The sequence below is a fragment of the Phalacrocorax carbo genome (genome assembly GCF_963921805.1).
Source record: "Phalacrocorax carbo chromosome W unlocalized genomic scaffold, bPhaCar2.1 SUPER_W_unloc_6, whole genome shotgun sequence".
NCBI lineage: Eukaryota > Metazoa > Chordata > Aves > Suliformes > Phalacrocoracidae > Phalacrocorax > Phalacrocorax carbo.
Genome location: NW_026990257.1, coordinates 552,923 through 580,756, shown reverse-complemented (window position 1 = coordinate 580,756; position 27,834 = coordinate 552,923). Strand labels below are relative to the sequence as shown.

The window sequence follows — 27,834 nt, the reverse complement described above, 5'->3', positions numbered from 1 at the left end:
GGCATCACTGTGTATCAGACCTCACCGTGGCTCAGTACAGCAGGAAACTGCTTTTATCCCCTTTTTCCAGTCATACACTGAGGTTTACTGCAATTTAGACACTTTTCTGCAGTTACATGAGAAAACTATGATATGGAAGATGGGCCTCCTATCCCTGGACCATGCATCACCCTGCCTCTGCACCTGTGCACACAATGCCATATGACACCTGGGTCCTGTTGAGTCAAATGCTACTACTGAAGAAAGCAAAGTGGCTTATATGTGTGTTTGAATTGATATCTAATGAACTTTGTTTATCACCTGATTGTCACTTCTCCCCCTCCTTCCAATATGTAAAGGTGCATCCATGAGTATATATGCAAGACCCAGTCAGTATAGACATTCATTTTAGGTGTCTAAGCTGGTCAGGTGAGAAAATGTTCATCTATTATAGCGTTGGACCACTGTTTCCCCTATTACTGAAATAATGTGCTCACTGCAGAATAATGAACCAACTCTGTGATTCTGGAGCTATAAAAAAAATATTTGTGGAAAGTATTATTATACAAAAATCAGCAAAGTTTGCTTAATAAGGCAGTTGGCTAACCCTATTTGCCTGTGTCTTCCATATACATTCAGAAGAACAAATATGCTTATCCACTACTGAAATATAGATCCTTTAGCGGTGTAAAAGTGTGGTTGATTAAGGCTTCATGATAATAGTCCAGAGCTGCATATGCTGTTTCTTAAAGAAAAAACCCAAACAACACCCTCCTCAAACCAAAACAAAACTCATGGTGGCTTTGCCAATACTTCACCATGGTTTTTTTTGCTCATAGCAAGTCCTGTTTTAAATCACACTAATGCATTTGCTGAGAGAGGACAAACCAGACATTTATTCTGTGCTGTGTGGCAATGGCCCATTCCAGCAGGAAACTGAGCTGTGGAGGGGAGTTTTGTCAGGGAAGAAATCTCATCTGGATAAATGACACTCCTCAGCAGAGCATGGTTACTTATATGTCTCTTTGTACTGACATCAGATGAATGTTGATCATTCGTTTGATTGTCGCTTCTCCTCCCTTCCTCCAGTATTCCTCCTACTCTCCCTTTGGAAGGTTTAATCACTAAATATAAGGCTTTTTAACAGGAATAAGGGCACTTTTAAGATAAAGATGTTGGAAAATAACTTTAAACAAATACAGCATACAGTTGTGCATTTAATAAGCATGACTTGCATATGTACACATGCATGACACAGCTGCTCTTCTCCCACTCAAGTCATAGGGCCAAACACTACTTGCTGTGTGATGTCCATCCTCCATCTAAACCTGATACTGATTCCTTCAGAGTTAAACCAGCACCATATAGACTAGCTGAGGAGGAAAGGTCAAATCAGAAGAAATTCAGCTTGTAGCACTGCTAGACATTGAGGGAGGAAGGCGTGGGGGGGCTTGTAAGCAAGTTAAGCATTAATTTGTAAAGCATGTTTGTCATGCTAACTATCCAGCATTTGGAGACTGATGATTACTACCTTCCTAATAGCCACATATGATTAACTTTATATTCCTGTAAACTTACTGTGCATGGTGTCTGTACTATATCTGATGAAACCCATGTACTTATTAGCTGATCTTTGAGCCATGATGCTCAATATGGAAACAAGGCAACCTTTGCTTGTATGATCATAATTTACAAAAAAAAAGAGGCAGAAATACTGTGAGCATAAAGTAGCATAGGCCTTGATTAGTCTCACTACAAAGAAAAGCAAAAATACAGTCCTGCATATAGTGACTTTTGATCTCTGCTTCACCCCCAGCTACATCCTGGACTGCAATGAATGTAACTAGGACATAATCAGACAGGTCATATACACAAATTGCCATCTTATCTATGCAATGTTAACTGTGATTTTCCACATTTGCCCACATAAGGAAATAGGGAAGAGGTAACCATTCCTGCTTTTTTCCAAGGCACAAGCTATGGCTCATCATATCGAGACTGCTCATCAGCAATGCAAGTCTCTTCTTCAGCATCACGTATGAAAGCAAAGCAGGCAGACACATGACAAGGAGATGTGGAGTTTGCTATGAGGACCTCTTTAAAATACAGCTCTGCTCTCAGTCTCCCCAGCCCAGCTGTGGCCTCTCCCTGGGTCCCACACCTGGGGCTTTAGTAACTACTGGAGAGCAGATGAAAGGATCAGCCATCCATCCAGCTGTGCACAGTGCCTCAGGTCACAGAATGCCAGAGGGGCCCCAACAATATTTTGCAAATGCATGAGGTGTATCTCTGGCTGCAGGGAGTGGAAGGAGGGAGTCAACTGAGTCAACAGTTGGTGCACACAACTTGAAAGTTCAATTTAGGATGTGTCCAAGTGACAGTATGTCTGTGGCAAGACAGGATCTGAAACACCTTCTTCATCCTTGCTTATAGGCCAAACTAATGCCAATGGACTAGTCTTCTGCATCAGCCAAACAGAAAAGCAGGGTTTAATTAATTTTGATTAAATAGTCTTTCTAAATGCAGGAGGGTGAGCACAAGGAATCTTACAAAAATAGCAATTTCAGAAAAATGCAGCAGGAAGCAACAGGTCATGGGGAGTGGATGGGGAGGAAGGTGGGAAGAGTTATTAATTAGTGTTTATGGAAAGGACTCCAGCTTCTCCAGAACAATGGTGGAGAAACAGGCAGTTCACTGGGAGAATAGCCATTTGCATTAACTCTGCACGTTTAACCCCAAGAGGTCCCAAGAGATGTAAAATGAGCCAAAGCTCACAAGGTTCCCACTAATGAATGGCCAGTGATAGTCCAAGCTGGTGCAGTATAGGAATGGACATTTGCTGTGGCCAACTAAGGTGGCTGGTGGCACTCCCTCAGTGGGACCCTTTACTCTTGGTACAGATTTCTTGTGCGAGGACTGCAACCAGCTCCTCCAGGAAGAGGGACAACTCTTCCCTTGACATCCTGATCTTTCTAGATTGTAAAATCATACATAGGCTTTAAGGTTATATGGCAGGACTGTTTTCTACCATATGCATGACCACTATATAGCACCAGGGAACACTGAACTTTTCAGAAGTGGCTAAGTGCTGTTACAACATAAATAATAATAATAAAAATAACAACAATGGCACCTGCACCAGAACACTACACTGAAACAAACTGAAATGCCTGAACACCAAAGAGGACTAAATGGTTCTCTCATCACTATTAACACAGATATCTACCAAGCATGGGTGTTTTTTGCTCTATATTTCATCTCCAGCAACATAAAATGAAGTTGCAAATGGCATTACGGAGCATGTCAAAATTCCCATGCAGTAAAGATAACACTGAAATTGTGATATAAATCTATTTTCAGCTTTCATCTGAATATTCAGGATGTCTCCTCTTATCTCTGTTATATATTATTTTTATAGCCTGAAAGATGACAAATACCGAATGGCAAGAGCAACCAGGCTATGGAAATTGCCTCCTGGGACAGAGCTATATGTTCTCATAGGGCTTTTTTTTTCCTTTACCTTTTATTTTTATGATTAGCCAATCACAGTTTAGCCACCTCAGGGAAATGCAGGGTGAATTAGGAGAAAGAAGGTCAAGGTTATCATGGAAAAGTTTAATCCCTCCTCAGTGGGAAACAGTTAATAGTTATGGCTAGACTCAAGTGCAGATCTCTGTTGGGAATCCCAGTGAAGGTCAAAGGCAGAGAGGAAAAAAAATCTGCACTGAGATCTTAGACAGTCATAAGCAGACAGATTTTCCTAGGCTTTAATGAGCAGTCTTGGCTCCAGGCCTTTCTTGGCAGAGCTTTCTTTAGTTTTAGTATTTTTCCTTGTAGTGCAAGGTATGGCTCTGGTTAGCTGGCTCTGCTTAGTTAACTGCTGATGATTTTTCCATCTAAATAATAGCTTGACAATGAAGAAACCAGTTCATAATCTGACTTGATGGATTAGGTCATGGGGAACGATGAGCAGTTGTAATAATGAAAAGTAAAAATAAATAGAAATAATAATTTTAGTTTAAATGAGAACCAGTTTTAAAAGTTTAAACAGAAAATCTGATGGAGCTCCTACTCCAAGTTCTGCCACTCCATCGCCATCTTACGTTTTTATTGTCATGGACAATAAACTGAAGGAAAATAATATGAAATGGACTTTTTCTTTACCAATTCTATTTCCAAGTCAGCCTGGTGGGGATCATGCCCCTGCTTTGCAAACTCATTTGGGTTCAGCAGCGCTGAGAATTTTCTCTTGACCATTTGCTACGCCTAAGAGAAATATATTAAATTGAAAGTACAGGTTTAGCAAACATCATCTGTTCAGAAAGCAAAAAGGCTACAAATCCAACTATTATCAAACTATGAAATCAGTAACTTCCACTAAAAAACTGAGAAATAGCCTTGTTAAATAATTTTGAAGACTTTTAACCCTTGTCTGTTAGGACACAACTTCCTTAATGCAATAGTCACCACAGCACTTGGTGGAGAATAGTTTTGTTCTTTGTTAGGCATGTAGCAACCCTGATATAACCAGTGACTGAATTCAGTCTCTTTTCCAGTATTTCTGTATGTCTCATTTATGGGTGTCACAATTGGACTGATATGACATCATGAATGGGAATGCTTGCATGGGATAAGGTCTCATTTTAGACTGCTTTTCATTGCTATAGTCCAGATCCTGGTTTTAGTGAAGGAAATGGAAATGTATGTCTAGGTGGCTTAAACATGAGCAGTCTTTTCATCTCAATCAGTTACAAGTCAATACAAAACTTTAAGAGCCTTACATTGGCAGGTTATACAAATTATCTGTTCCCTCTAGTGTTCTCAGCTGATTCTCTTTTCATTTTGGTGGCTATGAATTATGTTTCTTTGAAGCTCTTTTTTAGCACATCAGAATCTCATCCACCACCAGTTGGTTCAGTAAAGCTTACCCTTTTCCAGAACTAAGTGTGAAATCTGCTTTATGATAAATATCTGATGATGCAGGAGCTCTGGGCTTGTTCCCAGGCTAAATTCATTTATATTGCAGCAAAACACCTGCCTCTGTGACATCACGAAAGCAGCTCCCTATTGTAAAGTACAATTCAGTCTCTCAGACAAGATCCAGATTCCTTTTTTTCCCCCTCTGTGGGAGAGGAACACATGTCCTTAGCAGCCGAAAGGAGCTTCCTCCCTCCTCATCTACCCAGCTTATATTTCCAAGTCATGAGTCCTAAAACTCTTCAGAGTCAGTTGGCTAGGGTTTATTGTTTCCGTGACACCAGTCCCTTCCCACAGCCACTCAATGCTCAGGATAATTACTTTACATGACACCTGCTGACTGGAAGTGATAGCTTTACACTAGGATTGTACCTAGGGTCTCCATATATTCAGCCCAGCTGTCACTGTGATGGGTCCCTCTGGATCAGCAGTATACCACACCAGTCGTGGGACACTGACCCAGCTCCACAACTTCCAACACATCTGGTCCATCCCATCAACAAATGGCTTTTGTACGCTTTGTGGGCCAGAGCAGAGACTCTCTGCTCATACCGTGGCTGTTCTCTCAAAGGCTGGGCAATGACTACCACCCCGCGACACTAGACACCAATAAGAGGGATGCCTACCTTGCCAACAGGTTTTATAATTGTTGCTGTTGCAGAATGCAATGGTAAGATTTTTGGAGGAAGTGCAACAAGCTATGAGAGATAGGCAAAGGCAGGACAAATATTTATAAAAATGCTGTGTAACAACTCAGAGACTTTTAAAGGTTTTGGCTTAATGCATGGCCAACTTCCTTGTCAATTTCCCCAAAATTTGGATGCAGAATGGCAGTCAATTACAAAAAGCCAGAGAAGTTATTGACCCATAAACATATTTGCTGTAAAAGGCAAGTCCCTCTTTGTTCAGCATTAAAATTTAAATGCAGTAAGGTAAAATAAAATAAAGCAGAGCTTACCTGAAGAGGCTGAAGAATCATAAGTACTTCTGTCCTTCCTATTTGTCCTGAAGGGCTGAATGTCCTTTTCCCTGTAAGTTCCAAACCCTTCAAAGCTTCTTCTTTTATTCCCACTTGCATCATTGTTCTGCTTCTCACTTAAGGGATTCATTTCACCAAACATGTCCAGGGACTCTGACCTTCCATTACTCTCAGTATTACTGGTGTATCTCTTTGTGCAAGAGTCAATGGGATCATTGCTTGAGTCACTTTTATCTTTATTCTGTATCCACTGCTGGGCATCAGAAAGTGATAACGTAGACAGCGTATCCACTTCAGAGTTAGTCTTTGAGCCTTTGTGTCCAGTTTCACAATGCTGGTGCTTCTGCTTCTCCTTATGCTTGCTTTTCTCATTGAACAAGGAGAGGTCTTTATCTGAGCCTCTTAGCCTTTCGTTGATCGCATGGCTGGAGAAGACAGTGGACTTGCTAGCAAAGAGACCACTCAGATCTTCATGTGTCCCCAATATCTGCTCATCCTTATGCTTATGCTTATGTTTGTGTTTCCTTTTGTGAAGTCGACCACTTGAAAGGCTTGTTCCTCCAACCTTTGGAGGAGCCAAAGAGGACTGCATGTCTCCAAGGCCCATTCCCACAGGTGTTTGTAGGTGCACTCCGTGTTTTGCTTTATGCTTGGCAGTGGTGGACATCTTCATATGAGAGCTTGCATGGAATTGGGGTGGGGGCACGGTAGGTCTCATAAATGGGGAAGCTGCTCCGAGCGTGTGAGACAGGTACAAAGGAGCTGGGTACTGACCATAGTAACCAAGACTCATCGTAGGCATTGATGTGTAAGGCATTCCATAGGGTGCATAGTAACTCCCACTGGGAATAGGGTAACTGAACCCTTGTAAAAAAGGCACCTTTGTCATGGTGTCATTGGTTTTGGCAGGTCTACCACGCTTCTTAGACTTCATGTCAGAAGTCCTGCGAAGATAGAGCAATGGGTTATACTGGATATATGGGACAGGGTAGTAGTGATCAAAATTAATCCTGAAGATGCTGGGATATGGTTTTTCATGATAAAATGTGTAACTTCTATGGGAAATCCTGAACACTTGAAACTTATTGATGAGTTCCTCAAGGTCTGCCAGAAACTGGAGATCATCTCTGTTCTGCAGGTTTTTCCTTTTCCTCTTGTGCTTTGGCTTTTTAATACTCTCATGAGAGAGAAAGTTATCCACAATGAGATGTTTCTGCCAGTGACCATGCCTGTTCTTTGTGCTGGTGTCAGATGGAATAGCCTCTGGATTATCCAGGGTGCAGAAATCAAATGAATATCTCCGGCGGGATTCTGAGCTTTTCTCGGCTTGGTCAGAAGTGCTGTTGTTGTCTGTACCTATCCCACTGTCGCTTGGTATGGTTTCCTCACTGTGAGACTCGCTCACCGGCGACAGTGTGACTTCTTTCAGAGAACCTGTTTCACAGAGGTGGGAAGGTGAATTAGCCATTAACCTGGGTGGAGACAGCTTCCAAGTTCCACTGTGCATTCCTTTCTGGGTTTTTGTAGGAAGAGCACTGATAGGTTGAAGATTTGGCATAGTTTTTAACTCTGAAAAAATTGTTTCAGTGCTTGCAGGGCTAAGGTTGCCATTAGTCCCCACTAACTGTGTCGAAAGCAGATGAATAGCTGCTGGTGACGATGCCACAAGTGACTGCAGGTTGGAAGGCACTGCTGGGTTTTCTGGCTGGCTGGAAACAGGCCTTGAGTGCTTGATGGCTGTCTTAGGTTCTTCTGGCTGAGGCTGCATCTCTGCTCTTGGCTTTCTGCCCCGTTTTTTACCAATGTAGATAGTCCCCCTCTTGCTGACATTGATCTGCTTCCCTAGTCTGGCATCAATGGTCGTTGGCCCAGCACTAGATGGTGGCTGGACTTTTGCTTTCAGGGCTATGCTGCTGGAGCAGGAGGACAAGATCTGATTGAGAATATTCTTCCTCTTGAGGGTCTTCATTTTATTAATGGTCTTGATGGTCTTTTTATCCAAGACCTCAAGCTTCCCAAACTTTTTGTGAAACTTGAGTTCACTGATGGACTTGTCCTCTCCCGGGACCATCTGGGCCAACTTGGCAAGATTCCGTCTCCTCTTCCTTTTCTTTGTTCCTGGAAATTCATGATTGATTGGACTCACTGGGCTGGTGGAGGTTCCCTCATGAATGGTTTCAACAGTGAGCAAAGGCTGTTTCTTTGGTCGTCCTCTTTTTTTCTTGACAGGTGTGATCACAGTAAGACTGTCTGTATTAGTATACAGAGGGCTGGATGGTGTAATGGGATAGGCTGAAGGAGGCTCCACCATCAGCTTCTCAGATGTTGCCATGGAGGTCTCCCGAAGGATAGATTTAGGTTTGCTGCAGGTCCATCGCCGCTTAGCTGCATGTTTGGGGTGCTGGACCTCAGATAATTTGCCAGCTGTGGGAAGATTGGTGGGTACGAGAGTGGATGTCACAGCTACAGATTTTCTGAGTCTGGTAGCACTGTTGGGGGAAGATTTGTCAGTGAGCACACCACTGTTGATAGCTACTAAGGGGGACTCATTTTCAATCACTTTCCCTGGTTTTGTTACTCGAAGATCTTTTTTACTCCCCTCTGGTTGAGAGCTAGTCCTGTTTGCTACTTCACTGCTCATAGCAAGCCCAGAAGGCAGGCTTTTCTCCTGGATAGTTTTCTCTATGGAAGATTTTGCAGATTGCCTTTTTTTCCTTTTGTGGCCAGATGTCTCTGTTGTTGGAGACTTTATTGGGATAGTAATTCGTACGTGACTAGTTTCACTTTCACAGCTGCTAGCAGAAGTGGGATTCTGCTTCGAGGGTGATGTATCCAACACACTGTCCATTGAGTAAGACTTCTTTTTCCCTTCCATGCTGTCATGGGTTTTGCTGTCAAATGCTTTCTGAGCACTCTTCACCCATTCAGTGTCTGCGTTTTGGATGGTTTGACTTGTCAAGTCCTTTTTGCTGGACAACTTATTTGTACTCCCAGTGGGCTGATTGAGGGCCTCCAGCTGCACACCTCCCTCTTGATCACCAAGAGGCAAAAGTCCATTGAACTCAGAGGCACTGCTTGGCTGGGTGGCTGCGCCGATGTTGTTGGGTGATGGGACTGCACTGCAAATGGCAACCTCTTTACTATTGGCAAACAGCTGCCCCCATGTGCTGCTGGCACAGGACTTCTTTGCTTGAGATTTGCTGAAGGAAACTCCTGGCTCCAGAGCAGGGACCTTGGTGGCACTAACTGCTTCTCGACTGGGTTCTGTGTTGATGAAACAACTTTGAGAAGTGGATTCAGTATTGGAGCTTGCTGACCAGTCAAGATGGTGCTGGTTGCTACTTTTCTGCTGGTGCTTTGATTTTAAGGTGTCGTCCGTGAAGTCTTGTTGGAGGCCCGGATCATAGTGCAGAACAGAATGTTTTTGTGGCTTGTCATAAACCTGGAAGGTAGAAGAAAACAAATAGGAAAAAAAATTAGTTTATCAGTCCATTCATAACCCCTGGTTGCAGCTCTTTATTTGTACAGTGAATGACAACTCTTCTTAACCAATGTCCTTGTAAGGGTTAGAAGCTTTTATAAAGTCTTCTTGTACTTGAGCAAAATTTACATTCATGCACTGTAAACAAGTTTTGTTTTGTTTTCCCACTCTAAAAACAATGGAACTATTTCTATAAATGCTAAATTGCTAAGGAAACATATTCTATTGATTTTTAATTTAAAACACAAGTAAAATATTCCTTTTCAATGGATGAATGGTGCAACTCAGCCTCCTGGTGAGAATCCCTTTTTCCTGAAAAATAATCCCTCACACAACCTGATGCTTAACAACAGCAATTAAGCTCACTGTTGTAAACAAGAAAAATGCAAAATTATCTCAGAAGTTGTAATAAACGAGGAAAACCCATGGATCCACTTCCCTATGAAGCCAGAATCTGCAAAGATTTACTTGCTTAAATTTCCACATAGAAGCCATCCCCACAGACATAGTGCTTAAAATCATATGCATAGCGTCAAGTGCGAGGCACACTTGGCAGGTTCACGATTTGCATTGCTCCCTTTCCATTTTAATAATTTGCTATTTGCAATGTTGGTAAGAGATATTTTCAATATGATTTCTAATCTGACAGCAGCTCTTCAAGCTGCAGAGGTTACAGTAAGGGCAAAATTACGCTGAAGACTTACAGAGCAAAAGAAAGTCTACTTTTTTTCTTGGTGGGCCTCCTTCAGCTAAAGAAATTATGTTTGCTACAGCTGTAACCTTTTGAAAAGTCTCTTAAAGCAAAAAAATATTTTTTTTACTTTCATTAACTGACCTCTTCTAGCCATTTGTTTTCTCCCATTACATTTCGGAGGTTTTTTATTTTAAAGCTCTGGATCAAACTGTGCAACTGATTTTGTACACCTAGTACTTAAAATAAATGTGTAACCAAGGAAAGGACAATAAAAAACAACTGCTAAGTGTCTCGTGTTTCTGCAAACACCCTCTTATAATTAGGTTTCTATCAGTAGTACTATGTTAGATCCCTGTTCGGGGTGTTTGCAACAGAGGCTTTGGGGCAAGGAGGCTGTCAGCATAAGAGGGTTTTGAGCCGGGAAACAAGGTGTCCCTAATTCTGAGCAATTTTGGAGGGATTTGAAAACTGCTAAACACCCCTAAGCCCATGGTGCATTATTTAGCAACCAGTAAACATACATATTTTTGGCAAATTTGTGTTGAGATATGCTTCATGTGTATATAAAAAAGGGCATGTGGCCTTTTTGGAATAGGCAATAATGATGAAACTGTTTAGGTCCATCATATGAGGAGTAATCAGAGACTCCTAAATCCTGTGGATAGTTCAGCTGTCATGCACATGGACCAGCCATGCTCAGGGAAAGCAGAGATTTCCAGGAATTGTGGAGTGAGAAAATGAAAGAATGCAGCTGTGGTGGAGCTGCAGATGTCACGGGCAAGTGACACCCAGTTTCTTCAGCCTGAGAAGAGAGCTGAAAGCATAAACATTCCTTCGGAGAATGAATCAGTTCCTCCTCCTCCTCCTGCTCCTTGTAGCAGCCTCCTGCATGCAAGCCACACAGTGCGCAGTGGCCAGGACCCATGCCGCTGATGCCCTCCTTCAGAAAAAGGAGCCTACCCGCATCCACATCCTTGGGATGAGGCCAGGGAGGGGCCGAAAGGAACTCAGCAGCACTGGCACTGCAGTTTGATTGTTTTTATTTTAATTTTTTTTAAACTGATCACAAAGCTCCTGAGCTTCATTTTACCTCAGCTGTTTGGGGCTTCTCCTGCCTGCAGGCTACCATGCTGGGTGCACTGTCAGCTGGGCATGAGGAGGTATGCGGGAGGTGGCCATCCCCTGGTGAGGTCCTAGTGGGCTGGAGGTGGGTGCCCCCCACCCAAGCCTCACATGAGTCATCTTCCCAAGGTACCATGATTTGTGACTTGAAAAAGCCCTGGAAATGATGGGCTGAGGCCTCACTTGGCCCCCAGGACCTGCACTGAAGCAGGACCAGGGTGTTTCTCTACAGATCCTCATCTTATGGCTGCAATCAAAGCAACTCGTTACACCTACATCGTTTCCAAAATGCTGAGCTGTGAAACTAAATGACCTGAAAAATAGCATTTGGAAGAAAGAAAAAAAAAAAAAGAGGGTTACAGCAGTGAGTGAAAACATCACACACTGGCAACACCCTAGTCCTTCCAAGTCTACCACACACAGAGATCTCTCTCCTTTAAAAGGAGCAATAATCTCTGATCTATGTTTTAAGGCAGTTAATAAGAGCTCAGAACTGAGAGGCCAGCTATATATCAGTGATGAATGCTGTATATCTCTTGGCTCCTCCAGCCTCATTTCCTCAGCCTGCACATTATAACATGATGATGCAACTTCCAATATATCCTTAATGATAGCCTTGTCATTACTCCAGCACTGCAGACTACCACAACATCTATCTTACAATTCATGAAAAAGATATGCCTGTGTCATCAAAGGTGCTAACTGGAGGCATTTAATCATATGGATAAGTACTCCAATTTCAACAGGCCTTCAAAAAATGACCAGTCTGCAGGATCAGGGGACTCTATTTCCTAAGCAGGATGTCAAAACTATGTATCTGCCCAGGCACATAACAGCCCACTGGGTTTCCTCATGCAACTTCTTCCAGCATAACATTTACTATTCACTGTCCCTTGCCAGACATGTCCATATCACCCCAAAATAATTCTTCTACAGCACACAACCAGAGATCATTTGGCTGCAACAGGTTGGGTTTCACTGGCTGCAATGGATATGTGGGGACTGTTTACCTAAAAGCACTATTAAATCAGTTGAAAGTAATGCAGCCAAGCATATTTTATTCCCCGTGTACCCATCTGGGTTGCTGTCTGATCCCATTGGTCCTAATGTTTAGGCTTCAATTTTCCCTGCTGGGTGAGCACCACCTTACATAGCCAACAAGCCCAAACTCAGCTAACCTAAGCCTCTGCTGAGGTAGTGGAGGATGCCAGAGCTGTCAGTAGGGTGAGGGCAAACAGGGCTCTTCAGAAATCTGTATCTTGATGCCTTTCTCACAAATTCATTACTTTATTCATTAGTAAGCATGCAATATACTGAAGCTCCTTAAGTCTTGGCAAGGTGCTGTTGACTTGAATAGAGTTCCTATGGCAGCATGGCCAAGACCAGCATCGAGAATAGTGGTCTTCTTCATGAAAACAGAAAGATTTACCTTTATTTACTTTTTGCTTTATGAGACCCTAAAAATACTTCAAACTTCAGTGCCTGCCTCTATTTGCCCTTTAATTAAATTGGATTTTCTTCAGCAGCTAGCTATTTTGCACTGGGAGTCTGCTCTTTCTTCTTTTGTGAAAGTAGAAGCATAACTTAACCCATGCAATTTTATCACATCTCACCAGACTTGGTCAATATTTCTTTTGATATTCAGTTTACTGGATGTGTTTAGTGGGTAATAATCCCATCTTTCCTTTAAAGAAAATAAAACACACAAAAAGAAGCTAATAGTTTTCATAACTGCAAAGAAGTTTGAGCAATGTGGTCCAGCATGTACTAAACCTTAGACTAAAAACAATAAAGTTTGAATCCTCTTATTAGTAGTATACAATTTTAATGCCAAACTAATGAGTTTCAATCCTCAGCTTTGGCAATGGTGGGTAGACCTATGAGCAGGATACATCCCATATACTGGCAACTGAAGAGCACTGGCCAGAGAGTAGAGGAGGTGGAACTGTGTTTATACCTGCCTTGCCAGACCTGTGTGTGATTACTCCTCTTAACAGTTTTATTCTGGCATGCAGCCCTTGCAACTGAGGGGATGAGACTGTATCAGTTTCATGATGAGTGGCACTCTACTCTGCAAGCAGTACCCAGCAGCAGAATCCATCCCTCAGGTACTCTTTTCATTTAAGTACTGGATGTCTCACTCTGCCTCTCTGTTCCCTCACCTGAGCTTCTCTCTAAATCCAAACGTTGCTTCCAGTCCCAAAGCACAAAGTGGGAGGAGGTGCCAGCAATCAAATCAAGAGCTTGATAAAATAATAATAACAACAACAATAATAATAATATAAAATCAAAATAAAAATGAATATAACAACAAAAAAAAAAGATAAAATACATGATTAGAGAAACCCATCACCTGAAAAAAACCTGATTGCTTACAGGGGATGGTACCCCCCTGCTCCAAATGCACATTTTTGAGGAGGTAACACACGTACAGCTTGTCAAGAAACTGGCTTGCAAATCAAAGTTAATATTACAATTCCCCCTCTTTAAATCGTTCCCAGATCCATCTGTGTAATGGCTTCTCAAGTGTAATTCCCTATTAAGAGGCTTTATCTGGAGAGATAAGCAGCTGTTTCCCATACACTAATTGCTGTCTGCTGTGACTTTAAAACATCTGCACCATTGTGCTCTTCATTTTCATATTCTAATCACCCTGAAACTTGAAAAAGGTACATCATTGATTGTTTCTGTGGATTAATTAGTACACAGTCTCATTGTAGAGACAATTTAAAGGCAGTCAGAACCTCAATCAGCAAGTTTGTTTTAAAAAGTAATAACATTGGGAGCATCTGTGGGGATTGGCATCCACAGTGACACATCAGAGTGTGCTCTGGGGACATACCATCCTTTGTTATCTTCTTCATAGGCTGGAAATAAAATTAAAAAAAAAAAAAAAAAGAAAAGAAAAAGAGGAAAGGCTTTCCTAAACTAATAATGTCACTTAGAATCAGAGTCTTAGGAAGTGTTTGCTTTTATCTCAGGGCCACCACTGCCTCTCCAGTGAGAATGAATCTCATCAAAACACTGTATAATATCTCTTTGTGGTCTAGGAACTTGTAAGCCATTTTTAATAGCAATTTTGGCAACCAGGAGCTGGCATCTCATTGGAAATCCATGGGATGAAGCTGTGACTGCTTGGATTTATGTGAGCATTCGCTTTGCTTGCCACCTGGGTTGGCTAGGTGCTGGGTCATCAGGTGTTGTCTCCAAGCCATGCAGAGAAAGATATTAGCTCAGACACAGCACTCTGCTATAGCAGCAATATTGAATGCAGACTGGACCTTCCTGAGCCAGCTCAGAGCAAAGGCAATCCTGAATTCATACCTGCTTTAACTTAAGCTTATACTCGAAAGTACTCCAGACAATGCTGATAACAGACCTTTGGTGCCTATAAAAAGGTCAACCTGAGATTTTCAAGACTGAATGAATAAATCTGGAGGCACTAAGGTTAAGTGGAAAATACAATGGGCACCTGCCTTCTGAAAAATCAGACTGTCCTTCACAAGGAGCTCCTAAAACCTGAAGAAACTCCAGGTGATTTGTTCTTCTTGAAAAAGCTTTCTCTTCAGTTTCTGCTTCGTAGACATGCATGAAAACATGTTACTGGAGAAGAAAAGCCTTTGAGAGGAAGAAAAACCTGAGATTTCCAGCTCCGACACATGAATAAATAATCCTGGCTTAACTCATACTTTTGCTTGAAATTGAGCATTTCCTCTTGGGTCCCAATGGGACAGCTGCAAAATGCTCACTCAAAGGCTCTAATAAGAACTACAGGTTGGAGATATTTTGGTGAGTACGCTGAGCCTTCCTGGGGTAGCATTGCTCTGTAAATAAAAGATGCCAAGCAGAGGAGACCCCAGGTTCAGGGCAACTTAACTCTGGCCTGATGGCTTACATGTTGAGCAGTCATTGACATGAGATCACAGAATCACAGAATCACAGGTTGGAAGGGACCTCAGGGATCATCTAGTCCAACCTTTCTGGGAAGAGCGCAGTCTAGACAAGATGGCCCAGCACCCTGTCCAGATGACTCTTAAAGGTGTCCAACGTGGCCGAGTCAACCACTTCCCTGGTGTCGTGGTTCAGCCTCAGCTGGCAACTGAACACCACGCAGCCGCCCGCTCACCCCCCCCCCACCCCTGTGGGATGGGGAAGAGAATTGGACAAGCAAATGAACTTGCGGGTTGAGATAAGCACAGTTTAATAACTACAATAGAATGATGATGATAAATGATTATGATAATAATGACAGTAATGTTAATATAATAAAAGGGAAAAGGAAGGAAAGGGAAAACAGGGAAAAAAAACGCAGAAACACGAACGATACAACAGCTCACCACCCGCCGACCGACGCTGCCCCTCCCCGAGCCGCGATTGCTCCTTCCCTCCCCCGGCCAGCCCCTCCCAGGTAGCATACTGGGCATGACGTTACATGATATGGAATATCCCTTTGGTCAGTTTGAATCCTCTCTCTTAGCTGTGCCCCCCTCCCCTCCCAGCTTCTTGTGCACCCAGCAGAGCATGGGAGGCTAGACATGTCCTTGACTAGTATAAGCACTGCCCAGCAACAGCCTAAACATCTGTGTGTTATCTCAACAGGTTTTTTTTCCATGCTACTTTCAAAGCACAGCACTATACCAGCTAGAGTGAAGAAAATTAACTCTATCGCAGCTGAAACCATGACAGTATCCACCCCTTATTCCATATCATTGACATCATGCTCAGGTCCCATACTATTCAGTACAAATTCAATAATCCCTATCCATCTTCTCATCCTTTAACAATACATATATATATACAGATTTTCATTTATCATGCCACTAGTTTATGGAACACCCCTGTAGAATGCCTGTGAAATGTCCATCGAGTTCATTTAGTCCATGACTTTGGATTTCATCTCTTGTAAGGGTCCTTCAGAGAGGCGGTGTGCGTGGGGTCAGATTGTTGCATGTCAGTCCTTGTTCCATCACCGCTGCACTGGTAGTTCGTGTTCTCTCACTGCTGCACTTTGCTCGGTTCCATTGAAAGTTCATTTGCTATTATTATTAATTGGGAGATTCCCGCCATGATAACATTCCACTGATGCAACCATAGTAGTGATGACATACAACATCATATAGCAATTAACAGCATATTATTCAGTTCATTGGCTGTTTTCACCCAAAATTAAATCCCCCTGAGGTACACACCGGACTCCTCCATCCTCCCGCATCACCCACCAAGTGCACCCAGGTCCTCGAGCAAACGCAATCCCACGAGTGGGTTTGCCTCTGCTGGAAGCAGGAATAACCCAGACTGTCTTGCCCAGCATATTTTTTATGTGCACTACAGGGACTCTATACCCTTCCACAGTACGTAAGGATTCTGATTGGGCAGGGCCAGCTCGCCTGGCAGATCCCCTCGTGTTGACTAACCACGTGGCTTTTGCTAAATGTATATTCCAGTGTTTAAATGTTCCACCCCCCATTGCTCTCAGTGTCATCTTTAATAGTCCATTGTATCTTTCGATTTTCCCAGAGGCTGGTGCGTGATAGGGGATGTGATACACCCACTCAATGCCATGCTCTTTGGCCCAGGTGTCTATGAGGTTATTTCGGAAATGAGTCCCATTGTCTGACTCAATTCTCTCTGGGGTGCCATGTCGCCACAGGACTTGTTTTTCGAGACCCAGGATAGTGTTCCGGGCAGTGGCGTGGGGGACAGGATATGTTTCCAGCCAGGCGGTGGTTGCTTCTACCATGGTGAGAACATGGCGCTTGCCTTGGCGGGTCTGTGGGAGTGTGATATAGTCAATTTGCCAGGCCTCCCCATATTTATACTTCAGCCATCGTCCCCCATACCACAGAGGCTTTACCCGCTTCGCTTGCTTGATTGCAGCACATGTTTCACATTCGTGGATAACCTGCGCAATAACGTCCATGGTCAAGTCCACCCCTCGATCATGAGCCCACCTGTATGTTGCATCTCTCCCTTGATGGCCTGAGGTGTCATGGGCCCAACGAGCTAGAAATAGTTCACCCTTATGTTGCCAGTCTAGATCCACCTCAGCCACTTCAATCTTGGCAGCCTGATCTACCTGCTGTTTGTTTCAATGCTCTTCAGTGGCCCGACTCTTGGGGACATGAGCATCCACATGCCGTACCTTTACAACCAGGTTCTCTAGCCGGGCAGCAATATCTTGCCACAGTGCGGCAGCCCAGATGGGTTTGCCTCTGTGCTGCCAGTTGCTTTGCTTCCACTGCTGTAACCAGCCCCACAGGGCATTTGCCACCATCCAGGAATCAGTATAGAGATAGAGCACTGGCCACTTTTCCCGTTCAGCAATGTCTAAGGCCAGCTGGATGGCCTTTACTTCTGCAAACTGGCTCGATTCACCTTCTCCTTCAGCAGTTTCTGCTACTTGTCGTGTAGGACTCCATACAGCAGCCTTCCATCTCCGGTGCTTTCCCACAAGGCGACAGGACCCATCAGTGAACAGGGCATATTGCTTCTCCTTTTCTGGCAGTGTGTTATACAGTGGGGCTTCTTCAGCACGTGTCACCTCCTCCTCTGGTGATATTCCAAAATCTTTGCCTTCTGGCCAGTCCATAATCACTTCCAAGATTCCTGGGCCACTGGGGTTTCCTACTCGAGCCCGCTGGGTGATCAGTGCAACCCATTTACTCCACGTAGCATCAGTTGCATGGTGTGTGGAGGGGACGTTCCCTCTGAACATCCAGCCCAGCACTGGCAGTCGGGGTGCCAGGAGCAACTGTGCCTCAGTACCAACCACTTCTGAAGCAGCTCGGACCCCTTCATATGCTGCCAATATCTCTTTTTCAGTTGGAGTATAGCGGGCTTCGGACCCTCTGTATCCCCGACTCCAAAACCCTAGGGGTCGACCTCGGGTCTCCCCTGGTGCTTTCTGCCAGAGGCTCCAGGTAGGGCCATTCTCCCCGGCTGCCGTGTAGAGCACATTTTTTATATCTTGTCCTGCCCGGACTGGCCCAAGAGCTACTGCATGAACTATTTCTCGTTTAATCTGTTCAAAGGCTTGTTGTTGTTCAGGGCCCCATTTGAAATCATTCTTTTTCCGGGTCACTTGATAGAGAGGGCTTACAATCAGACTGTAGTGTGGAATATGCATTCTCCAAAAACCCACAACGCCCAAGAAAGCTTGTGTTTCCTTTTTGCTGGTTGGTGGAGACATGGCTGTTATTTTGTTGATCACATCCATTGGGATCTGACGACGACCATCTTGCCATTTTATTCCCAAGAACTGGATTTCTCGTGCAGGTCCCTTAACTTCACTTTGTTTTATGGCGAAACCAGCTTTCAGGAGGATTTGAACTATTTCCTTTCCTTTCTCAAAAACTTCTTCTGCTGTATTGCCCCACACGATGATGTCATCAATGTATTGTAGGTGTTCGGGAGCTCCACCTTGTTCCAAAGCATTATGGATCAGCCCATGGCAAATGGTGGGACTGTGTTTCCACCCCTGGGGCAGTCGATTCCAGGTGTACTGGACCCCCCTCCAAGTAAAAGCAAACTGTGGCCTGCACTCTGCTGCCAGAGGGATTGAGAAGAATGCATTAGCGATATCAATTGTGGCATACCACTTGGCTGCCTTGGACTCCAGTTCATATTGAAGTTCTAGCATGTCTGGCACAGCAGCACTCAACGGTGGAGTGACTTCGTTCAGGCCACGGTAGTCTACTGTTAGCCTCCACTCGCCATTAGACTTCCGGACTGGCCATATGGGACTGTTAAAGGGTGAGTGGGTTTTACTGATGACTCCTTGGCTCTCCAGTCGACGAATGAGCCCGTGGATGGGGATCAGAGAGTCTCTGTTGGTGCGATATTGCCGCCGGTGCACTGTTGTGGTGGCGATTGGCACCTGTTGTTCTTTGACCTTCAGCAATCCCACAACAGAAGGGTCCGTCGAGAGACCGGGCAAGGTAGACAGCTGTTTAATTTCCGCCGTCTCCAAGGCGGCTACACCAAAAGCCCACTTGTAACCTTTTGGGTCCTTGAAATACCCTCTCCTGAGATAGTCTATGCCAAGGATGCACGGAGCCTCTGGGCCAGTCACAATACGGTGCTTCTGCCACTCATTGCCAGTGAGGCTCACTTCGGCCTCCAATACAGTTAGCTCTTGGGATCCCCCTGTCACTCCAGCAATGCTGATGGGTTCTGCCCCTATATAGTTTGATGGCATTAAGGTGCACTGTGCGCCGGTGTCCACTAAAGCTTTATACTCCTGTGGGTCAGACGTGCCAGGCCATCGGATCCACACAGTCCAGTAAACCCGGTTATCCCTTTCCTCCACCTGGATGGAGGCAGGGCCCCTCTAGTCCTGATCATAGTATTCATCACTCACTTCCGGTAGATATGAATCACGGGTGTCTCTGTTAAGATCAGTCAGGACATCAGCACTTCTGCTCCTCTGTCTGGAGAATTGCTTACGGGAAACTGGGGCAGCAGCTCTCCTGGAGAAACTCCCCTGAGTAATTGTTCTCCCTTGCAGCTCACGTACCCGTGCCTCTAAGGCTGAGGTAGGTTTTCCATCCCACTTCTTCATGTCCTCTCCGTGATCACGCAGGTAAAACCATAGGGTGCCCCGTCGTGTGTATCCCTTCTCTTGAGCCAAGGGACGATTACTCCTAATGGCTGAGATACTGGTCCGTACTGGTGGGGAGTAGGACCTATCTTCTTTGAGTTGCTGGAACTCTCGGGACAGTTTCTCAACAGCAGAGACGAGCGAGGAAGAGAGATTCGCTTCATATTCCCGGAGTCTATCAATCAACTCAGCCACCGTTGGTGTCTCGTCATCTTTCCAGGACATTACTGCCAATGAGGTTGCATACGAGGATGGTGCGCTCCGTACAAACTTCCGCCACATGGGTCGTGTGCACTCAGCTTCATCTGGATCTTTGGAGGACCGTTGATCGTCCAGGTCACCATAAACCACCTCAAGCATGGCTAATTCCCTTAGATGCTGAATGCCTTTCTCCATGGTCATCCATTTTCCTAGGCGAAATACAATATCTTCTTTGAAGGGATACCTCTCTCTCACCGCAGACAGGAGCTGCCTCCAGAGGCTGAGCGCTTGTGTTCCTTTTCCAATTGCTTTATCAATGCCCCCTTCCCTAGAGAGGGAGCCCAGTTGTTTGGCTTCCTTCCCCTCTAATTCCAAACTACTGGCCCCATTATCCCAGCATCGGAGCAGCCAGGTGATAACGTGCTCACCTGAATGACGCCTGAAATCTTTCCGTATATCCCACAACTCACTCAAGGATAGAGATCGGGTAGTTTCCGTTTCTTGTACACATGGTTCCTCCTCCTCCTCCTCCTCTTCTCGTGATGGCCCTGGTTCTTCGTAATCTCTTTCTAAACGAGTTGACTTTCTCTTCCATGATTTCTTCTTGCGTATAGGGGCGACTGATACTGGCACAGGTTGGTCCTCTGGTTCAGCTGCAACGCTTGGCACTGGGGTTTGAGTAGCTGCAGTGCCTGTCGTGGGGGTTTGAGTGGCCGCCGTGCTCATCACCGGGGTTGGAGCAGCTGCAGTGTCTGTCGCGACGGGTTGGGTGGCCGCAGTGCTTGTCGCCGGGGTTGCAGTAGCTACGGTCTCTGTCGTGGCGGGTTGGGTGGCCGCAGTGCTCATCACCGGGGTTGGAGTAGCTGCAGTCTCTGTCGCGGCGGGTTGGGTGGCCGCAGTGCTTGTCACCGGGGTTGGAGTAGCTGCAGTATCTGTCGCGGCGGGTTGGGTGGCCGCAGTGCTTGTCACCGGGGTTGGAGTAGCTGCAGTCTCTGTCACGGCGGGTTGGGTGGCCGCAGTGCTTGTCACCGGGGTTGAAGTAGCTGCAGTCTCTGTCGCGGCGGGTTGGGTGGCCACAATGCTTGTCGCTGGGGTTGGAGTAGCTGCAGTGTCTGTCGTGGGGGTTTGGGTGACCGCAGTGCTTGTCACGGGGGTTGGAGTAGCTCCCTTCTCTTTCCCTTGGGGGTACTGAATAGTGTTAAATAGGGCTCGATAGGCATAAGCCAGACCCCAGCACATGGCAGTGTTTTGTATCTCTCTGGAATTGCCAGGGTGACAACATACTTCCTCCAAATGTTCTACTAATTTTTCAGGATTCTGCACTTGTTCAGGGGTGAAGTCCCACACCACAGGGGGTGCCCACCGTCTTAGGCATTTGCCCATACTTTCCCACATACCCTGCCATGCATAGCTATCGAGCCTTGGGACAGATCTCTGGATTATATTCTTAACTTGCTTACTAACCTTAGACAGATCTGATACCACCTGCCAAAGCAATATCAACAGATGTATCTTAACTACACAAGGATGTTCAAGATACTGAAAAGTTGTTGTAATGAGGGAGGAGACATTACATACGATAGTAGCTACGGTGCCATTCTGTATTTCCTCCATAAAAAACTCCTCAGAGGAGGAGGTATAATTACTAATTGCCTCCATGAGGTGGTAGCTGTAGTACAGTAACGGCTTCCATGCAAAACCTAAATAACTGATAACAGTCAAGGCCAGTGTTTTAATAACAAGTCTCCTAGGCAAAATATCTCTAATCACTGCAGAGCACAGCCAACTGACAGAACCAACAGCAAGTTTTAACATGTACTTTACAATCAGCATGGTAAAGACTGGACAAACTAATACTGCGAGCAGATTAATCAATGCTGTGACCAGCAACTGTTATTATCTCAAACCCTTCGTGCCCCACGTTGGGCGCCAAAAATAGACTGTCGTGGTTCAGCCTCAGCTGGCAACTGAACACCACGCAGCCGCCCGCTCACCCCCCCCCCACCCCTGTGGGATGGGGAAGAGAATCAGACGAGCAAAAGAACTTGTGGGTTGAGATAAGCACAGTTTAATAACTACAATAGAATGATGATGATAAATGATTATGATAATAATGACAGTAATGTTAATATAATAAAAGGGAAAAGGAAGGAAAGGGAAAACAGGGAAAAAAAACGCAGAAACACGAACGATACAACAGCTCACCACCCGCCGACCGACGCTGCCCCTCCCCGAGCCGCGATTGCTCCCTCCCTCCCCTGGCCAGCCCCTCCCAGGTAGCATACTGGGCATGACGTTACATGATATGGAATATCCCTTTGGTCAGTTTGAATCCTCTCTCTTAGCTGTGCCCCCCTCCCCTCCCAGCTTCTTGTGCACCCAGCAGAGCATGGGAGGCTAGACATGTCCTTGACTAGTATAAGCGCTGCCCAGCAACAGCCTAAACATCTGTGTGTTATCTCAACAGGTTTTTTTTCCATGCTAATTTCAAAGCACAGCACTATACCAGCTAGAGTGAAGAAAATTAACTCTATCCCAGCTGAAACCATGACACCTGGGGAGATTATTCCAATGGTTGACTGTCCTCACTGTGAAAAATTTCCTTCTGATGTCCAATCGGAATCTCCCCAAGAGCAATTTGTGTCCATTCCCCCTTGTCCTCTCCATGTGACTCTGTGTAAAAAGGGCGTCTCCATCTTCTTTGTAACTACCCCTTAAGTACTGGTACACGGTGATGAGAGCCCCTCTGAGCCTCCTTTTCTCAAGGCTGAACAAACCCAGTTCTCTCAGCCTATCCTCATATGGCAGGCTTCCCAGTCCTTTGATCATCGTGGTGGCCCTTCTCTAGACCCCTTCCAGCCTGTCCACATCCTTTTTGTATATAGGGGACCAGAACTGTACACAGCACTCCAGGTGTGGCCTGACAAGCACTGAGTAGAGCGGGATGATGACTTCTTTCTCTCTCCTGGCGATGCCCTTTTTGATGCAACCCAGCATCCTGTTGGCCTTCTTGGCCACAGCAGCACACTGTTCGCTCATGTTGAGCTTCCTGTCCACCAGGACCCCCAGGTCCCTTTCCACAGAGCTGCTCTCCAGCCAGGTGGATCCCAGTCTGTGCTGCACTCCCAGATTATGTTTTCCCAGGTGCATGACCTTACACTTCTCCTTGTTGAACTACATAAGGTTCTTGCTGGCCGACTCTTCCAGCCTATCCAGATCTCCCTGCAGAGCAGCTCTCCCTTCTGGAGTGTCTACTTCCCCACTCAACTTGGTGTCATCAGCAAACTTCATCAGGCTACACTTGATGCCGTTTTCCAGATCACTTATAAAGATATTGAATAACATTGGGCCCGATATCGATCCCTGGGGGACTCCACTAGTGACAGGTTGCCACTTTGAGAAAGAGCTATTTATCACCACCCTTTGGGTGCAGCCTGTCAGCCAGTTCCCCTTCCACTGCACAGACCACTTGTCTAGGCCATAACACATCAATTTCTCCAGGAGGAGACTGTGGGGGACCATATCAAAGGCCTTGGAGAAGTCCAGGTAAACAGTGTCCACTGCCCACCCCATGTCAACCAGGCAAGTCACTTTGTCATAGAAGGCCACCAGGTTTGTCAAGCACGATCTGCCTTTAGTGAAGCCATGTTGGCTTTTCCCAATCACGTGCTTCATTTGACTTGTGATGGCCCCCAGGAGGATTCGTTCCATAACTTTCCCAGGGATTGAAGTAAGGCTTATGGGCCTATAGCTACCCGGATTCTCCCTTGAGCCCTTCTTGTAGATAGGGGTAACATTTGCCTTTTTCCAGTCCTCTGGGACATCCCCCGTTCTCCATGACTTCTTGAAGACTATGGAGATTGGCCTTGCAATGATGTCAGCCAGTTCTCTCAACACCCTCGGGTGGATGGCGTCAGGACCCATTGATTTGTGGGGGTCAAGCTCCTGTAGTAATTCATATACTAACTCTTCCTTCACCGATGGTGGGTCGGTGTTTGGTTCAATCGGCAATTTTGTTCCCAAAGCCTGGGACCCTACAGTGCTGGTAAAGACAGAGGTGAAGGTGGTGTTGAGGACCTCTGCCTTTTCTGCATCATTGGTGATTGACTCTCCTTTTCTGTTTAACAGTGGGCCTATGTTTCCCTTCTTTTTCTGCTTATGGTTGACATGTCTGAAGAACCCTTTCTTGTTATTTTTGACGTCTGCGGCCAGTTTCAATTAAAATTGGGCTTTTGCTTTTCTAACTGCGTCTCTGCACTCTCTGGCTATGCCCTTGTAGTTCTCCGCGGATAATCCTCCACTTCTCCATTTCTGGTGTGCTTCCCTTTTGGATTTGAGTAGACCCAGGAGGTCATGGTTGAGCCATGGGGGCCTCTTGCTCCGCTTACGTCCCTTTCCTTTGTAGGGGATAAATTGGCTTTGTGCTTCCAATAGAGAGTTCTTGAAGAATTCCCAGCTCTCACTAGCTCCTTTGTATTCCATGGAAGCTTCTCATCGAATACCTCCCAATTGAGCCCTGAGTGCGCTGAGGTTTTCTCTTCTAAAATCCATAAACCTTCTCTTAGAGCTGACCTTCATCACACTCAGCAGGATCCCGAACTCCACAATATTGTGATCACTGCAGCCAAGGCTATCACTAACCGAGATATTACAAAGCAGGCTTTCTTGGTTTATAAATAGCAAGTCCAGCAGCGCCTCCTTCCTGGCTGGCACATCTAACATTTGTATCAGGAAACAGTCCTCTATACATTCCAGGAACTTGGTGGATGACATGCGAGCTGCCATATTGTTCTTCCAGCAGATGTCTGGGTAGTTGAAGTCACCCATCAGGACCAGGTTCTGTTGGCCAGAAGCTTGCTTTAGTGCCCCAAATATCGCTTCATCAGCTTCGTCACCATGGTTAGGAGGTCGATAGCAGATGCCCACTGTGAGGTCCTGCTTGGAGATGACCCCTTTGACTTTAACCCAGAGGCATTCGATAGAGCAGTCGCAATCACCATAGTTGACTTCGATACATTCAAGGTGTTCCTTGATGTAGAGTGCAACTCCTCAACCTCTTCTACCTTGCCTGTTGTTACGAAAGAGCTTGTAACCATCCATTGTGATCCCCCAGTCGTTTGAGTTGTCCCACCATGTTTCAGTTACTCCTATGATGGCTTACCCTTCTGAGTGGGCACAGAGCGCCAGTTCCTCCTGTTTGTTACTTAGACTGCGTGCATTCGTGTACATACACTTGAGGTGTTTACTCTTTTGTTTCACCTCTTGGGAGACAGCTAAGGAACCTTTATCGCCACACTGCTTGGTCTGACTTACTCCCCCGTTGGACGTGCTGGTGTGAGCGTTTTTGCCATGGATCCCACCCCCCAAGTCCTTTAGTTTAAAGCCCGCCTCACCAAGTTAGCCAGCCTACTGCTGAAGATTCCCTTACCCCTTTTAGACAGATGGATTCCATCCCTCCCTAGCATGTTGTTGTCATTGAAGAACACCCCATTGTCATAAAAGCCAAACCCCTCACGGTGGCACCAACCACGTAGCCAGGATTTGATATACATTATGCGCCTGTTTCTGGCTGCTCCCTTCCCTCGAACATGTCATTGACATGAGATGTGATCAGTTTATAGGAGGGGCCTGTGATCAAGTTAGGTCATCATAATAGCAAGTGTCTGAACTGGTTTCAGGAAGTTCTTTAGGTCCTTGGTGACTCTAACCAGGGAGGAGGGACCACAAACTGGTATATGACACTTGCTGGAAGTGAAACAGCAGTAGTGTCTTCTGAGAACCCCCACTGAATCTGGTTCAGAACTGATATAGGGGCTTTAATTCCAATTAAAATACTAATGGAACACATCAGCAGGCACTAACATAAAATTCATCACTATCACCCCAAATAAGGGGATTTTCCAGAGCAGTTTGTCAAATGTATTGCTCCAGAGTTTACTCCTTCCCCAGCTCCCTGAGTCTTCAATAGCACAAAGCCCAAACACCACCACACTCACAGGAATGAGGATCATTTGTTAGACATCGAAAGAGAGGCAGGAATTAACACGAAGCTGCAGGGAGACTTCTTAAGAGCAAGACACAGCATGGGGTGGGATTGGGTTAATTAAAAGCAAAGCATCACTTGTTTGTGTCCATTCACCAAACATGAAAATTACAGACTGTGGTGCAAGTCTCATGCAAATCAGGAGGACCTTCACTAAAGCTGCTGGAGGTTCTTCCAGATTTGCACTCCCATTGCTATGTAGCTCTGTCTTCCCTGAGATATTTGTGTAATTGTGTCAATACAGAGAAACTGAAGTTTAGGCTTTTGCATTATAATTGTTTTTAAAATACCTATCTAAAGCTCTTATCCTTAAGGAAAAGACAAAGCAATGCACAGAGATTACTGAAGAGTCCAAAGATGCTGATGTGGTCACAAACTGTAATTTTTCATGCATTCCTGGTAAAGCATCATGATTTGCTAAATAATTCAGAAATTCCAAAGTTATTCCAAATTAATTTTGCTACCAGCTTTAAACTGGACGATTTGCACACTATTTCAATCTTCTGCTGGTTTTCAGACGCTTCCATTTTTCACATACAGGGATTGAGGATTTTATTTGGGCAAATTGCAACAACATGTGGAGTTTAAAAAGGTAGGATTTGGTGCTGTGGGCTGATCCGCTCCTTGCTAGTGTGATAGACCCATCTCTGCACATAATTTCTTTATCAAATGTTTAAATAACCCTGCTCTTTTCAGGGTTTTTTATTAAGCCCCGAGTCTGGGAAAATTCTAAACAATGGGATTCTTCTGTCATCTCCAACAAAGAGCCCATCACCACCAACATAACAATGCAGTTTAAATATCATGTTTAAGCATAACAGCCTGCTGCCTCAGTTTAGGCAGCTGGGAGAGAACAATTGGGCACCAGCTAAGGTGGACTACAATGGGACTCATACAATTTTGTCCATTCATCTGGTGAGATAACCCTGGTTCAATCATTGTTTGGCCTCAAGCCAGTGCAAAGATTTTTAAGCGAGTGTTTCAGATATTATGTATTATGTCCACGAAGCCAGGGCTCGCAGGGCAAGACACCTCTGCTAAGCTGCATGCTTTCATTTGTCCAAAAGCCTTACTAATGAACTTAACAGCAGGCGCCATATTAAGGCTTTATTATTCATATATAAAACATACTTCCATCCCTTCAAAAGTGGTATAGTTTCATGTAGCTCAACTACTCTTCCTGGTGTGTAACTATGACATTGCACGTCCAGGTTTCTATCTCATCTTGCTCTTCCACTTTGATCTGTAATTTCAAGTTGTAGACGGCAATGTGTATTTATATAGTGACTTGGCCAAAATCAAACAGCAGAAGGATTCCAAAACAGACTGGGACCTGCAGAAACATGAGCAGTAAGGGGTATTCATCTCTGAAAGGTTTGTGGTGTTGTCCAGGATGTTAATGCTTCAGCACGTCTCAGATTACTAAATTGGAAATAAGGATGTGAGCAGCTGTGCACCATAAGTTTCTGTTATAATTTTTAAAAGCCTGCAGTGCTTAATTTGCATTGAAAGATTTCTTTTATCCTTCATTTAGTATAGGAATTACAGTGTTACCCTGAATACTTTTTTTTTCCAAGGGGTGGGGGAAATATAAATGGCTTTTCCATTGAGACCAGTGATTCTTTCCACTAGAGTTAAATAATTTGATTATAAATTGAGTCCTTAAATGTCAAGGAGATGCTGAATTCACCTGAAAACAGGCATTTAGAGAAGCTAATAAAAGCTGTGAGCTCCAGTCAGTTAGCTCATTATTTTAGTA

At 44.9% G+C, this 27,834-nt stretch overlaps 1 protein-coding gene across 9 annotated transcripts in view; it reads right to left on the bottom strand.

Moving 5' to 3' along the window:
- The window catches only part of LOC104044423 (SET-binding protein-like), a 399,734-nt gene that overhangs the window by 129,204 nt on the left and 242,696 nt on the right, over positions 1-27,834 (bottom strand). For all 9 annotated transcript variants that reach the window (XM_064440016.1, XM_064440010.1, XM_064440018.1 and 6 more), the window contains one exon: positions 5,915-9,377. In XM_064440016.1, the coding sequence (XP_064296086.1) occupies positions 5,915-9,377 (3,463 nt within the window). The remainder of the gene's footprint in view (positions 1-5,914; positions 9,378-27,834) is intronic.